The following is a 15067-nucleotide window of genomic DNA, read 5'->3' as shown; positions in this document are numbered from 1 at the left end:
TTGTAAAGATACCAAAGAGTATTCAGGCAGAATGATTTACTCCGGTTACATATTTGTGCAAATTAGGCATGTGCGATTTCATGAAACAGTCACAGGAGGGCAGCAACAGATAAACAAATTGTTTTGGTTTTGATGGAAAGGAGATATGATAAAGCCTTCTAGCAGGCCAGAATTTATGACAATACTTTGTAAGACACATTAGAAAAAACTTACTAGCCAAACAGATACAAATACCACTTCAGGTTTTCTAAAAATCTATATTTACACAATTCTGTAACAGAAGCTGACTGAATATTTTACAATTGCACACAAATGTATTTGGCATGAATGTAAAAATGTATGGCATGGGGCACTCTACCATTATTTAGCGCTGCTCCCCATTGTAAATGACAGCAGGGCAGTTGCATAATCATGAAGGTTTTCACTCAGTACAGTCTTTGCTTGCACAGGAAAACTGCATAAGGCCCCAGATAGCACATATACAGGCTGCAGAGATTTCAATGGGGCTCTGCACAATTGCAGCAGGGCCAAGGTCTAAGCATGTGTCTTTTTCCTACCATAGATGTAGAGGCCAGTTATAGAGGGACACATCATTCAATATTTCACTTTTAACAAAACAACTGAGGGCACAATCCTGCAATGTGTTGATTATCCTGAACTCAGAGCTGAGGTTTCTCAGCTCCACACAAGATCAAGTCCTTACTGATTATGCCAATGTTGGGAAGGATACATCATGCAGTGTACTTTTCCTCCCCATGTTTAGTTTTGTGGTAGTGGGTATAATCATTGTACAATTCCTTAAAGACTTCTCTTACGCCCATCTGTAGCGATGCATTTAAGAACTTGATGTCCCGTTCAATGCAGAGGTCGAGGATGTGATATATTCCCTCAGTTAGATGTTTCTTTACAGATGGATATAAGGTCACCTAGGAGATGAACAAAATCCCATGAAACTTTTTACTTTTCATCGTTAGGATACATCAAATGACTGGAAATAAAAGTACTGACAAGACACAATCCAAGGTATCAGCCCATCTAGACGGTGTAAAATATTAGATAATAAATTAGGTTCCCGATTCTGTAAACCTGATTTAAAACACAGCAGTAATGTATAATCCTGTATATTATGATTTGCACTGGTGCTGAGTGTTCAGGTATAGCCTCTGTTATACTTGGGACAATTTGAAATCATCCCAACAAAAAAAAAAAACCTACAGTAAAATATTCTAAGATACCTATCCTGGAATTGGTTTTTCAGTAGCTTTTTGTATATGTTTCATATTCAGGAGATAGAACAACAGCCAACATATTAGCTGCTTGCTGCACACTGAAATCTGTTAGGGACAAGTCCTTCTGTGAGCCTACATCTAAAATGGAGAGTTTGTTTTGCCTCTTCCACTTTAATAAATGCATTTATCTAGCAACTTTTATCCCAGAATTTCAATTTGCTTTACAAGCATTAATTACGGAAGCCTTAAAGAACATCCTGTGGTGTGGGTGAGGTGGGGGTTTATTTGACCCATTTTAATCCTGCAGAACCCCAGGCACAGAGAAATTAAAGACTTGCCTAAAATCATACAGCAAGCTAATGGCAGAGCTGGGAATACAACCTACAACTGCTAACTCAGTCCCTTGCTGATCACTAGACATGCTGTCTGCCCACAACTGCCATAATCCCCATAACAAAGCTCATCAAGGTTGACTCTGAAGTGTTTTGGGGCTCTAGGCAAACTGGAACACAGCCTGTGATCATAACCCACTCACTGAACATTTTACTGCCTTAGGTTCAGGTGGCCTCTGAAGCTGATCATGCTGTTCTTGCCACAGAAACAGGTCTTTTCTCTGCTGAATACCAAAATTAACTTGGTGCTCTAGATCTGTGCTTCTGTACTCCAAGCATAATGAAAACTGCATGAGAGGCTCTCATTAAAACTCAGAATTTTCCTCTCTTTCTCAGGCAAGTAATAAACTCTTCACTATGGAAGTGAACTTCTAATCACTTTGTCAGATCTAAGCTCTCTTTCTGCCCTGAGGACACAGAGCAGTGAAGGGGCAGGTGCTGCCTTCTAAGAGGATGAAGAGTCAGTTGATAGCTGCATAGAAGGAACAGTATAAAATGCCACTATAATCGAGAAGTTGGGTCGAGTTCATACCTGGTGCAAGGAGATGCATCTGCAGTGGAGTTACACCACATCTGAATTTGGCCCCAAACCTTCTTGACTGTCTACTTTACAATGCAGTTCCCACTCATCACTGTCTAAAAGTTATGAGATTTAAACAGCTGCCACTGTGGGCTGGCAGTTAATTTGACCTATAAACATTTTATGGTCTATATAGTTAGCAAGACCAACTTGCATTACAGAACTCTTGATGGGGGATGGCTAAGTGTGTGAAGAGTTATTCCACCATTGCTGAATTATGCTACAGCTCAGAGATAACGCGTGAAAGTTGAGATCAAGCATATGGAAGAGGCTGCAGGTGTACCCAGGGCCAACGATGGCGTTTTCTAGGTTTATTTCAGAACAATTAATAAGGGTCTACATTTGTTGTGATAAATATTGATAAACTAAATTTTTCATCAGGGGAAACTGCCCTTTATGACTGAGAGAGTAAAACTATGTGCAGCCTTTGTAAAAATCTACCGCAAAAAGGGGTTTCTTCTCTGTTCTTTCAGAGCAGCATAAGAGAGGTCACAAGTGCTTTCTAGCACGTATAGGCCCAACCTCTTTCCCCTTTGAAACAGATCCTCTAAACACAAACCTCCATGTCACCAATTCAGTAAGTGTCCCACCAATTCATTAACTCTCCTCCTCCTGCTCCTCATGCTCAATTATTCTATTAACATATGAATCCCCAAACCAAAATTCATTTGTGCAGTTAATCATCATAATAAACAAACTAGTTAGACATATGGTTACACTGCCCACTTTAGCAAAAGTCTCAAGAGGCCTTACACTCTAACACAGAATCAAATAATTTGAAAATGTCCGTATGTGAAAATTAAAACAGATGCCACTTTCTGAACAGTCAATGCTTCTCTAATTACCAAGCACAGCTACTGAGCAGGTTTTAAAGAGTGAGGCTTAGAAACAGTTAAACTGCATGTTCAAACCAAAGAGATTCAAAGTTAATATTGGACTGTTATTTGCAGACTTATGCTCTATATATGAAAGACTCTGTTCTGAAACACTGGGGGCTTATCTAAATGTAGGGTTACCATATTTGAACATTCAAAAAGAGGACAGTCCATGGGGGTGTTGGCCCCACCCACAGTCCTCCCACGCTCTGCCCCCACGTCCTCGCCACCGCACCTCTCCTCATCCCCTGACCCACTGCTGGCTTGCTGCGAGCCTCCTCAGTCCCCAACTCACTGCTCACTTCCTCCCACCTGCCACTCACCTCCTCACTCCTCTGCCAGAAACCCCCATGCCCGCCCCGAGAACCCCCACCTGCCACTGGCTCGTTGCTTGCCTACTCACCCCCACCCACCCACCCGCCCACCTGCCACTGGCTCCCTCACCGCTTGCCTCTTCAACCCCGCTGCCCTTTTCACCTTCCCGCTCACCTACTCAACCCCCATTGCCCACTGCTCACCTCTTCACCCTGCCCCACTCACCTACTCACCCCTCCTGCCGCAGGTCCTTCTGCCTCCTAGGATCAGGGGCAGCTGAGGGGTCTCCATGTGCTGCACCCGCCACAAGCATGAGCTCCATGGCTCCCACTGGCCGGGAAAAGCGCCAATGGGAGCTGCCAAGCGAGGCTTGCAGATGCCAGCAGCACACAGAGAACCGTCTTCCCCCCACCCTCCCAACCCTAAGAACCAGAGGGACCTGCCAGGGGGTTAGGTGGGGAGTCCCAGCAGTGCTTATCTGGGGTAGCTCCCAGGAAGCATCCGGCAGGTCCCTCTGGCTCCTAGGATAGGGTCGGGTTGGAGGGCTCTCTGCCCACTGCCAATGCCTGCAAGCCCCACCCCTGCAGCTCTGATTGGGCAGGAGGGAGCCAGTGCAGCACACAGAGACCTCCTCCGCCTCTTTGCCTAGGGGCCACCCATATTGCAAGCTGCTACTGGCAGGCGGGCGCCAGGAGCTGCCCCAGGAAGCACTGACAGCCCTGGGAATTTGGACTTAGGGTTACCATACATCCATATTTTCCCAGACGTTTTTAGCTATTTAAAAATTCTTCTCAGATGGTGATTTAAGAACTAAAAAGCTGGACATGTCTGGGAAAATATGGATGTATGGTAACCCTACTAAATGAAGAGTTAGTTCCTCACAGTAGCCTGCCGTGCACTAACTCTGTGTGGACCCTGCTGCCACGCACTAACATCTCCATAGTGTGCTCTGATCTACCTTGTTTTGAAATAGGGGTAGATCAAAGCTCACTAGGGACTTTTACTGCACAGCAGCATGGTCCACGTGGACAGTTAGCATGTGGCATGCTAGTGTGGGGTAGATTTTACACCCTAGCAAAGTTTAAGATCAAGTGATGCAACCACTTTTAAAAATTTTGGCCATACGTACTCTCTTACAGGGAGAAGCTGCTCTTATTCAGAAACCACTGACTAGTGGGTTTTTCTGTTTGTTTTATGGGTTGCCCCTCCAAATGCTCTAGTAATATCTTCTGAGCAATGTTTGTTTATAGTTTTAACTCCTCTAATGGGGGGGAGGGGCTTGGTAAAAGCACCTTGCATTTACACTGACTTTGAATATTTCCCCCCACCCCTTTTCTTCACCCCTTCCTCACTTGGAGGTCCCACAGCTGCAACTGATAGCGAAGCAGGGTTAACCTGGTCTTGGGGTGGGGGGTGCAGTTTGTGGAAAAGAAAAGGAAAGGTACAAACATGAAAATTATTACAAAGAGTGAGAAAGTAGAAGCTGGCAGCTTCTGCTGAGGATGTGGAAACAGGTAGAGCAGATACCAGAGAGAGCACTGCTGTGAATGAGCTGCTGAACATTGCCAGAAAAACAGGTAGGGCCGGCATGCCACAAAAAAGTACACAGACAGAACTCTGAACAGCATGTGAGCAAGTTGCAGAAGGACCTGGCAGCAACAACAGCTAGTCCTACTGGGGGAAAAAAGACAAGACAGGAGCAGCTGGATTTGTTAACACTAAAGTTATGCCCTTTGGGAGTTCCCTATGGCACTACTTCCAGTAACTCCTGTACTTCACCCAGATCCAACTTATTGCTGGGAAGGGCTCTGGCTGCAGAAGCTTGAGGAAACTGATCATACTGAACATTACTTGAAAGGGTGGCCAAATTATATGGGTAGCTAAGGACAAAATAGTCTGTTCAGCCAACTGAAGGTTCAGGCAGCACAGGTGGCAGTCTCAGTAGCTGATACTCAAAGATTATTATCGTGTTAAAATGCAGCAGTACTTTGCAAGTATGATGTCAGTCTAGAGACAGCCTGAAGTTCTGCTCATGTGAGATGCAGCCCAGTGAGGCACCCAGTAAGCTGTACCGAAGTGGATTAAGCCAGACAACAACTGTGGAGATTTTTGATCCTACAGCAGTTGCTCCAGATGGCTGATAGGATTTGGATATTTGAACAGCAGCCAAGGACAGCAAGATAAACCCGCCTGGCTGGACGAGTGCAGAAAGGTACCTGAATATCAATGGATCAGGCCCAGAGAAGCTAGTACACAATGCAGTCCTTGTAAAGACTTCGCTGCAAAGCAGCCCTTAGCACTAGTACTCTCTAGAGCCTTAGCTGGGGCAATTTCAATAACCAGAACATCAGTAATTAGGGTAAGTAGGCAAGATATGGAGCAGCTGTGTGACCAACACAGAAAGGAAAAAGGCCCAGATGAGGTTTTAACCTAGGACAGGGAGACATGTAAAACCCGATCATTAGCACAAATTAATTACCAGAGGATTTTGCAGGCTTTGATGGACACAGGCAGTGTTCCAGGTTAGCCAATTTGGATTGCATTGAACAAATTAGTAATTCAGAAATTAAGTCTGGCTGTAAGGCGCTACTCCATTGTAGATGTCTTTCTGACTCTGCAAGAGCAAGAATATTTGCTTTCAGTCAGAACTGGGGAATGACCTTCCATATGATTTGGTGTTGGGTGAGGGGGCCAATAGAGTGGGGTTGACTTTTCAGCTATCTTGGAGAGCAATCACTCGAAGGAAGTATTGCTATTTGAAGATTTGTTACCCAGGGACACAGAGCCCAAAACACAGGTGAAGGAAATGTTTGACAGCAGTGTTACTGAAGCTGGTGGTCATACCTGACAGGGAGCTTCCCTGTGGTCTGGCAGAGTTGCAGATTGTAAACAATATTCTTAAAGGTCTGTATGAGAAACTGGCTTTTATTTACGGGGAAATAAGCGAACAACCTCCTTGTGGAGCATTGTTTTTCAATCTGATCAGATTGGCAAACATTTATTCTAAGTCAAACTTCTTTGACACCCGTGATTTTAAATTTACTACAAGAGTAAAAGAAAAAAAAAGTATCAATAGTAATAATGATAGGCTTACACAATTTGTGTGTGTCTGTCTGACAAGGAATACTTGACCTTCAAGATTAAGGGCGTACAGGGAACAACAGAGTGAGATTGTTTGATTTAGATTGTAATAAAATTTTAACATCCCCCTCCCGCCACCAAATTGCCTTTCATGACCCCTCCCTCCCCCCTCCCATCGCTGTAATCTACGTCAAACATTACGGGGTTACACTGGCACAGCTACAGCGCTGTAGTGATGCTGCTATAGTTCCCACAGTGCAGACATGGTCTATGTGCATGCAACAGACTAAGCATGTGTGTTCTCAGCATCTCACCCCATCCTGGTACAGTGTGCCTGTGCCAGGCACTGAACATGTTCATTCCCAGCTCCCCACTCTGGTTTCAGCACTGTGGGGGCAAGTTTTGAAGAGAGGTGTGCATGCAGGGAATTTAGGGGGAGGCAAATTTGAAGCCTCCCCTACTGCACAGCTTGGACCCCTCCCCACCCTCTCCAATTTCCCCTTTTCCCCTAGCAGCACCGCATTTGTGGTGTGGTGGTGGGGGGAGCTTCAGGACCCTTCCCCACTGTTGGAGGCAACATGGGGAAGGAGGGATGCTCTGGATTCCTTCCTCTGACTGTGGAGCAGTGGAAGGAAGGGGAACCCCAGAGTCTGTGAGGGACTCACAGGAAGAACTGAGAGGGATAGAGGAACTTGAAAGGGGTGGGAGAAGAGCAAAGATGGCTCCATTTCCCTTCTCCCCAAGCATGTCCCTGGAGGGGAAGGTACCCAGTTTTCCCCCTTTCTGGTTCTGCTCTGTCTGCACTTCTGAGCCCCTAGAGAACAAAAGTCTCTTTTGAGGACGATCCCTTGTTCACTGAGGTATTATAGAAAAGCTACTTTTTTTAGAAACTCAGTTCTTAGTCAAAGATCTAGTCATCAAACTGGGCTTTCAAACAGTGTTTGGCTGATCCCTTCCAATAATAATGAATATCATCTGGGAGTGTGCTGGACCCTCAGGAGCTATAGTGCACAGCTCTAAGGGGTGAAGGCTGGCAAAGCAGAGAGCAGGGAAGCTGCAGATCAGGAACCCCGTGATCAAATGACCTTTAACGCCTGCTCTCCTTTGTACACACTCAATTCCATTGTTCAGGAAATGGTTGAGGAGGATGTAACCATCCTAACTGCTTATTGGACTCTTTCCTCTGTTTAATTAATGTCAAATTCTTGGCAGTACTTCTAAAGATTAGAGACTGGTTATAGATTTTAGAACACTAACTTATCGCTCTCAAACCAGAAGTTTTAGTCTGAGAGTAAAACGTGCAAGAGAAACTGATACAGAATGCAGGCAGACAGCAAGGCATAAGATGTGCAAACACAGTCTCGGATAACTGCCAAGAGCAGGGCTCAAACTCAGCGCATAGGTGTCCTCAGGTTTAATGACCACAGCATGTCACCTTTCACCACTCACCTTCTGTGAGAACAGGCTGCCTACAAACTCTGACTTCAACAGAGCCCTAGTCTTGCTGCCCATGTGGCTATCACTCTCTCTTTGGTTCATCAGAAAGCTCAACCTGACCTGAAGTAGTAAACTTTACACTCTAACTTTTTCAATACCACTTCCCCAAAGGGGCAGTGGTGTCATGTACTAGCCAAGATAATTCCAAGCACCTGAGATCAAGCTGTGGAGAATTAGAATCATGGTTTGAGCCCCAGGAGCAAAACAAAACCAAAAAAAACAAAAAACCACCACACCAGAAGAACCAGGTGATTTTGTAAAAACAATTTTTAAAGGGGTACATCATCTCAGGAACCTTTGCTCAAATGACCACAAATCTGGACCACTAGCCCTACCCTAGCTGAACCTCATAGGGATGTAAGTTCAAGACATCCAAGTCAGCATGTGGATTTTAGAAAATTGACAATAGTTGTCTTTTAAACAGTAAGCGACTCTCAATCTGAACCTTATAATGACTTTAAGGTGGATGACTGTGTATTACCTTCTGCAGTTCAATCACGTATTGGGCCACTATGAAGACAGAAAACACTGTGAACTCCTCTGTTTTTGCAGCAATGTGACTATACATCCTTTCTATCAAGTGTGCACATTTCAATACAACTCCAAAATCATCCGTGTTCCCTAAAACAGAGATCAAAGTGTGGTTCAAAATTAGAGATTAAAAAAATTGCTATACAAAAAACAAACTTCAAATAAGACCAACAACTAGCCAGCCACGGATTCATATTTTGGATTTGCCAAAATGCAATTGGCTGTCTAGTTGTTGGTTTAAAAGCAACTGTGCCCTTATGAAAATGAACACTCCCATACAACACTTTATAGATTCTCTTTCAAGGGCAATGGTAAGAATAAAAAGGCATAAGGCTGTTTATACTAGGATGCAGCCAACTTTTGTTACATGAATTGAAGCAGAGAGAAAGGCGGGGAAGGTACCTCATGTTCCAGCCCTCTGCCCACTTAACGGGAAAAAGAGCAAAAACATCGGAATTTTTTTTTAAGTGCCACTTACAGAATACTTTAAAAACTAGATGGGACCGAGGACTTGAATTTTAAGGAACAATCCTTCACTGACAGGCATGAGATAACAGAAATTAGGGAGGAAAGTGGGGGGAAATCTAGGCATGCATCTTGTTTTTTATTATTACAATAATTCTGCAGGGATAGACCAAGTGAATCTAAATCACAGGATTTCCTGAATCTGTGGCTTTCCACTGATTCTTCTCCTTGGAAAATGTGGATATTACTGAAACGTATAAGCTCAGCTTTTATGCCATGGGTTCACCAATGTAACATTCCTCTCTCCCCTTTGGAATATTTTAGTGTACACTTGCCTCACACACACACACACACACTGCGGTAAATTTCAAAGCAGCGAACTTGGTTTTAGCCACGTGAATTAATGGAGTCAAATAAGTAAATCCCAAGTAACACTTTAAATATTTACAAGATTCTGGTTTTGTATCTAACACACAGCAATGAACATGTAGTCTGGAGCATAGCTAACATCTGCAACACAGAGCTTTGTTTAGTAGCACATCTATAAAGCCCTCTCCCAAGTGCGCTAGTGTAAATCAGCAGCATTTGGAGCCATTATACCAGAAAAAACATGCTTTTCCTAACACCATCACTGACCTTATACAATGAGGCTACTGTGGTTGTTTCTGAGTGAGAATGCAAAGGTGAGGGAGAAGAACTGAAATACGGTACAAGGAGCCTTGCCCTTGGCTGTGTTGTGTCAGTCAAGGTCACAGTTCGGAATGGAAGCACTACGCTAGTCTCCCAGGATGAAGCCTGGAAAGAACCTTTCAAAGAGTGTCAGAGCGCAGATTGCTACATGGCTCATCCTCACTTCTGCCTATGTGAGCTTTTGAGTCATGATCTGGCCCTGGGACTTTGTTTCAACTTCTAACGTTACACACTGCCTGCCCTGTCCTGCACATTCTTCTGTGCATTGCACCCAATCAGAATCGGGTATGTTAACGAAAATGATGACACAGCACCTCTGTCTCCTTTCTGTCGCCCCTCGTGCATAACAGAAACAACCAGCCTATTGAAGCTGTTCAGGAAAGATGGAGCTGCTTTTAGCATCACCTGCAAGAACATCAAATGAAAGAGGATCAGATAATACCTAATGCAGTACAGAAAAAGGTTTTGAGGATGGTTCCTTTATTAAAGCAGCACATGCAACATGACATGCAACACCCCAAAATAAGAGTGGATTTCTGTGCATTAAAGGAAGGTACATTGACTGTAAGCACTACAGGGAAGGGACTGTCTTTTTGTTCAGTTTGTACCGCTGCTGGCACAATGGGGTCCTGGTACCTGATTAGGGCTGGTAGGTGCTATGGTTAATACAAATAATTATAATCATCTCAAAGTAACCCCACATCTACAAAGCAGAATTTGAAAGTTATGCTAGTTTAATGCCCTGGGGCATTTACTGTCATCTGTATGGAACCAGTGCTTGCCAAAGGGACCAGAGATTTAAGGATTTAAGTACTTATTTATCTGAAAATGGTTTAGAAAAATCAGCTTTCAGCTGACATAGGCACTAGAGGGAAAATTTTCAAAAGTGACTTACACAGCCAGGTGCTTAAGTCCTATTGATCTACAAAGAGACTTAGGCGAAGTGCCTATATCATTTTTTTAAATATGGAACTTAGGCACTTTTGAAAACTTTGCCTTAATCTAACTTTAGAGGTTTTGTGATAATCTGCTTCCAAATATTGGTTATAATTTCAGAACCTCTACATGTTTTCAACCTATGGTCACAGGTCAGGGATTAGCTTCTTAAGATTTCTGATTACCGGCCCTTCCCCGCCCTTCTCCCTTCACCTTAGGGTGACACTGCAGTATGGAAAACAGCACTTCATGAATTCCCAGGAAGATGCTCCCATACTCCTCCATCTTCAAATGATCCAGAGGGACAGTCAGAAGAATGCTGAATGCCAGTGTCACATGATGGGGATTGGAGAGATTCTCTTCTCCTTGCCTCAGCAGCACTGCTACCGTCTCCAGTATAGGAACAACAATGGTGGAAATCAGCAACTGGTCCCGACAAACCTCTTTGGTTTGTATCTGCATGTGAAAGTGAAGACAACAACAAAGAATGTGGCTGTCTACAAACACCCCCTTCTTCCACACTAGAGAACTGTACTTTTGAATTTGAACCAGCAGGAGTACAGTAGCGCAAACTGCAACTGCATAAAGCCTCATCCATACTAATCAATCTGTTTTAGGCGCATGCCATGCACCATATCCACACACAGCATTCTCTGAAAGCACTGCAGGGCCTGTGCATTGTCGCATCTATCCCACAATCCCACAGAGAAGATGCATACAGAATATGGTAGACAGGGTCTATTTGCACCTGTTCATGTTTTTATACTGTTCCAGTGGATATTTCTGTCCTTCACAAGCATTGATTCACCTACCACAAAGAGCAGGAGAAATGCTCTCACAGGCATTGTAGATGCCATGGCAGGGGATTCCCAGCCACCCCAAGCCACTGCCAGACAATCTCTGGTCCCAGAGGGTCAGACATTGTGATGGCAAACAGCAACACCACTACATTTGGGTGCAGCACAACACATTCACTTATTCAATCATTTTTATAAGCTCTTTTTATTTGTTGGCTTTTTGCTTTGCTGTAAGGCCAAACGAACAGTTTTTTCCTCCTCTGGATCAGAACAAGCATTGCCCAGGCCTGAGGAGAGGCAACTCTCTAAGCCTCTCCATGTAACCTAGCAAGACGCTCTCAACTCCTACACAATGCAGTGCAGCCCCAAAGTGACGGTGATGTTAATGAATGAGCATTTGTGCCATGCCAATATACAGGGATATACTTGGGGAAATTTGAGCCAAACAGCATAAGTGGATTCTAGCCAAACTGATGTCAAATGCAGATTTATTTATTTTTTTTAAATATATTTCTGTGTATGTTTCAGACACAATAACTACAGGCTCTGTCAAACAAAAGTGATAGGTAACTTATACTGTGGGAGTTACTTACAACTAGAGCTGTGATTATCTGTGGGCTGGTAAACCAGAAAGCTCTCTCTTTCTCTCCAGTTAATGGGCAGCTGAGCAGCACTTTGATTAGCGTAACAGCTGACAATACTTCCTGCAAAAAATGAACAAACTATCACTGCAAAAAGATAAATGCACTCACTTGAAATACGGCATCTCTCAGTAGAAACATTATCAGCAGCTCAACAGAATGTGTGCTGAGCAATAATAGCATTCTGTAGAGTCTATTTTAAAAGCAAATCATGACATTAAAAAATGATAAAATAAAGGCAGATCAACTCATGTAGCAGCCATTATAGATAATGGAGGGAAGTGGTGTGAACATAGCTTGAGCCTGCCATATAACCAGCATAATGTTTTATAAGCCAATACGTGATGACATTAGCTGATAAGAACTAAGATGAAAACATAGAACATGAATGTATTTCAGCCTCACAGCAGGGCCATCCCAGGGGGGAGGGGGGTAAGGGAATGGGGCGATTTGCCCCAGGCCACGGGCCCCACAGGGGCCCCCACGAGAATATAGTATATTCTATAATATTGCATGAATGAAGTTCATGCACTGAACCAGCTTCCTGGTAAGCACCTACATAATTAAGGCAATTTGTTCTGGGTGCTGAGTCTCGAGGACTCTACTGGATAACACAATAGGAAACAAAATTAAAGCTTTTATTTGGCCAGCTTGTCATGTTAGAATTAACACATAGGCGTCGACTTTGAGCATTGTCTACAGGAACTCACTGATGTGAGACTCCTGTTCTTCTTCGAGTGATTGCTCATATGCATTCCAGTTAGGTGTGTGCGCGCCGCGTGCACATTCATCGGAGAAACTTTTACCCTAGCAACACTCAGCAGGTCGGCTGGGCACCCCCTGGAGTGGAGCCGCTATGGCGCCGAATATATACCCAGCCGACCCGGCCACCCCTCAGTTCCTTCTTACCGCCCGTGTCAGTCGTTGGAACAGAGGAGTGCGGCTTAGCTGACCTCCACCTTCCCTAGCTACTCGTAGTCTCTTCTAGTTATATTCGTAGTATAGTTAACTGTTATTGTATAAATATAGATATAGTTCATTAGTTAGTTATAGTTCATAGTTATAGTTCATAGTTATAGTTGTTAATTCGTAAGTGTTGCGGGGTTCGGGGGATAGCCCCTTCCCCGCACCCGGTGCCGGAGCTCATGCCTGGCTCACCGGGTTTCAAGCAGTGCTCGGCCTGTCATAGGCCGATGCCAACAGGAGATCCCCATGACTCCTGTTTTAAGTGCCTAGGGGAATCGCACTTATCGGCTAAGTGCCCAATTTGCAAGGCTTTTAAGCCAAGAACAAAAAAGGAGCGGGACATTAGATTGAAGCAGCTCCTAATGGAAGTGGCCCTGACACCGTCGCCCTCGGCACCGAGCACGAGCCAGTCGGTGAGCAGAGGCACCCCTACGGCACCGGGCGTTGCCGGTACGCCTAAGGATTCCCAGCACCGGCGGCACCGAAATCGACTCCGCACCACTCCCTCTCCCCAAGGTTGAAGACGGCAAAGGGTCAGACGGCAACACCAGTGTTGCAGCCAGAGACTGCACCTAAGGCTGACCGCCCGGCACCAACACCTGCCGCGGCACAGCCAAAACCGGTGCCGTCGACTCCAGCCCCACGAGGGCAGTTGAGTCCGGCACCTGACAGCTCCCCGGCACTGGCTGTGGTAGAGCTCACTTTACCATTTACCCCGGAGATTTTCTCCGCGGCGAGGGACTTGATCGCCATCACCGAAGCGGCACCGCCCCTACCCCCGGCACCGCCGGTGCGGGTATTGCAGTCCCTGGACAAGCCGACCCTGACCAGACCGCTGTCGGTCAGCGTAGCGGACCGGCACCGATCAAGATCACGGTCCCGCCACCGCTCTGAGTCGAGACGTCGCTCCCGATCTTGACGTCGCTCTTGGTCCCGGCACCGGTCCTTGCCACGGCACCGGTCGGACTCTCGGCACCGGTTGGACTCTCACTCTCCAATCCACTACTCGCGGTACTGCTCCAGCTCCCGGCACCGTACCTCCTGGAGCAGATCAGGGCGTAGAGACTCGAGATCCCGGTCGACCTCCCGGCACCGGGCCGGTCGCAGGTCCCGGTCTCGCTCTCGGTACCGCTATGCGTACCAGCACCAGTTTCCACGATCGAGGGGTGCGAGATCAGTCGGGACTTCGGCTCCAGGCTTTTCTGCTCCACCTTGGCCGTCCAGACACACGTCCGCATCCTCCCAGGCAGACAGCTATTACGACCGGGACCGGGATACAGACATACCTGCGGGGGTTTTCCAGGACTCTCGGCCGCAGGACATAGGACCTCAGCAGTGGTCCTTCTGGACACCCTGGGCGTACCACCAAGCCCAGGGTGCCCCTCTGGTCCAGACCCGCTCTGCTGCCTCAGAACATTGGGCACCAGAGGCCACCATTTCCCGCCCCCCTGCAGTTGAGTCGGAAGAGCACGTAACACATCTCCGGACTCCCCGGGGCAGCTGGAGCAGGAACCGTCCCAGGAGCAGGAGGCCGTCCAGGACCCCCTCATTCCCGGGGTATCCTCCTCCTCCTCCTCACCGGATGAGGCTGTGGCAGGGACCTCATCATCAGGGCCCTCACCGACAGACCTCAGGGCCCATCAGGACCTCCTGTGCAGAGTGGCCCTCAACATCAACCTCCCAGTGGAGGAGGTCCCGGAAGTCGAGGACCCCGTAGTGAGCATCCTCACTGCTGATGCTCCCACCCGGGTCACGCTGCCATTCATTAAGACCATCCAGGCCACTGCCGACACCTTCTGGCAGTCTCCAGCCTCCATTCCACCGACGGCAAAGGGAGTTGAGAAAAAGTACACGGTACCCTCTCGGGGGTATGAGTACTTGTATGTTCATCCTCCTCCCTCCTCCTTAGTTGTCCAGTCGGTCAACGAAAGGGAACGACATGGCCAGCAGGCGCCGGCCCCAAAGTCCAAAGAGGCCAGACGGATGGATCTCCTGGGTCGTAAGGTGTACTCAGTGGGGGCCCTACAGCTCCGTGTGGCCAACCAACAGGCTCTACTGAGCCGATACAATTA

The 15067-nt window shown here is 46.3% G+C and overlaps 1 protein-coding gene across 5 annotated transcripts in view; it reads right to left on the bottom strand.

The window, feature by feature from the left end:
* Positions 1-237: 237 nt before the first annotated feature.
* Positions 238-15067, bottom strand: part of URB2 (URB2 ribosome biogenesis homolog) — a 34996-nt gene continuing 20166 nt past the window's right edge. For 4 of the 5 annotated variants that reach the window (XM_050949025.1, XM_050949022.1, XM_050949023.1 and 1 more), the window contains exons 6-10: positions 11982-12092; positions 10805-11047; positions 9970-10060; positions 8451-8590; positions 238-926 (exon numbers count right to left, since the gene is read on the bottom strand). In XM_050949025.1, the coding sequence (XP_050804982.1) occupies positions 732-926; positions 8451-8590; positions 9970-10060; positions 10805-11047; positions 11982-12092 (780 nt within the window). In that variant the 3' untranslated portion in view covers positions 238-731. The remainder of the gene's footprint in view (positions 927-8450; positions 8591-9969; positions 10061-10804; positions 11048-11981; positions 12093-15067) is intronic. The other variant, XM_050949027.1, reaches the window with a different exon arrangement.

This window comes from Gopherus flavomarginatus, chromosome 4, assembly GCF_025201925.1.
Source record: "Gopherus flavomarginatus isolate rGopFla2 chromosome 4, rGopFla2.mat.asm, whole genome shotgun sequence".
Classification (NCBI taxonomy): Eukaryota; Metazoa; Chordata; order Testudines; family Testudinidae; genus Gopherus; species Gopherus flavomarginatus.
The sequence above is the reverse complement of the archived record's forward strand: the minus strand, read 5'-3'. Positions and strand labels throughout refer to the sequence as shown.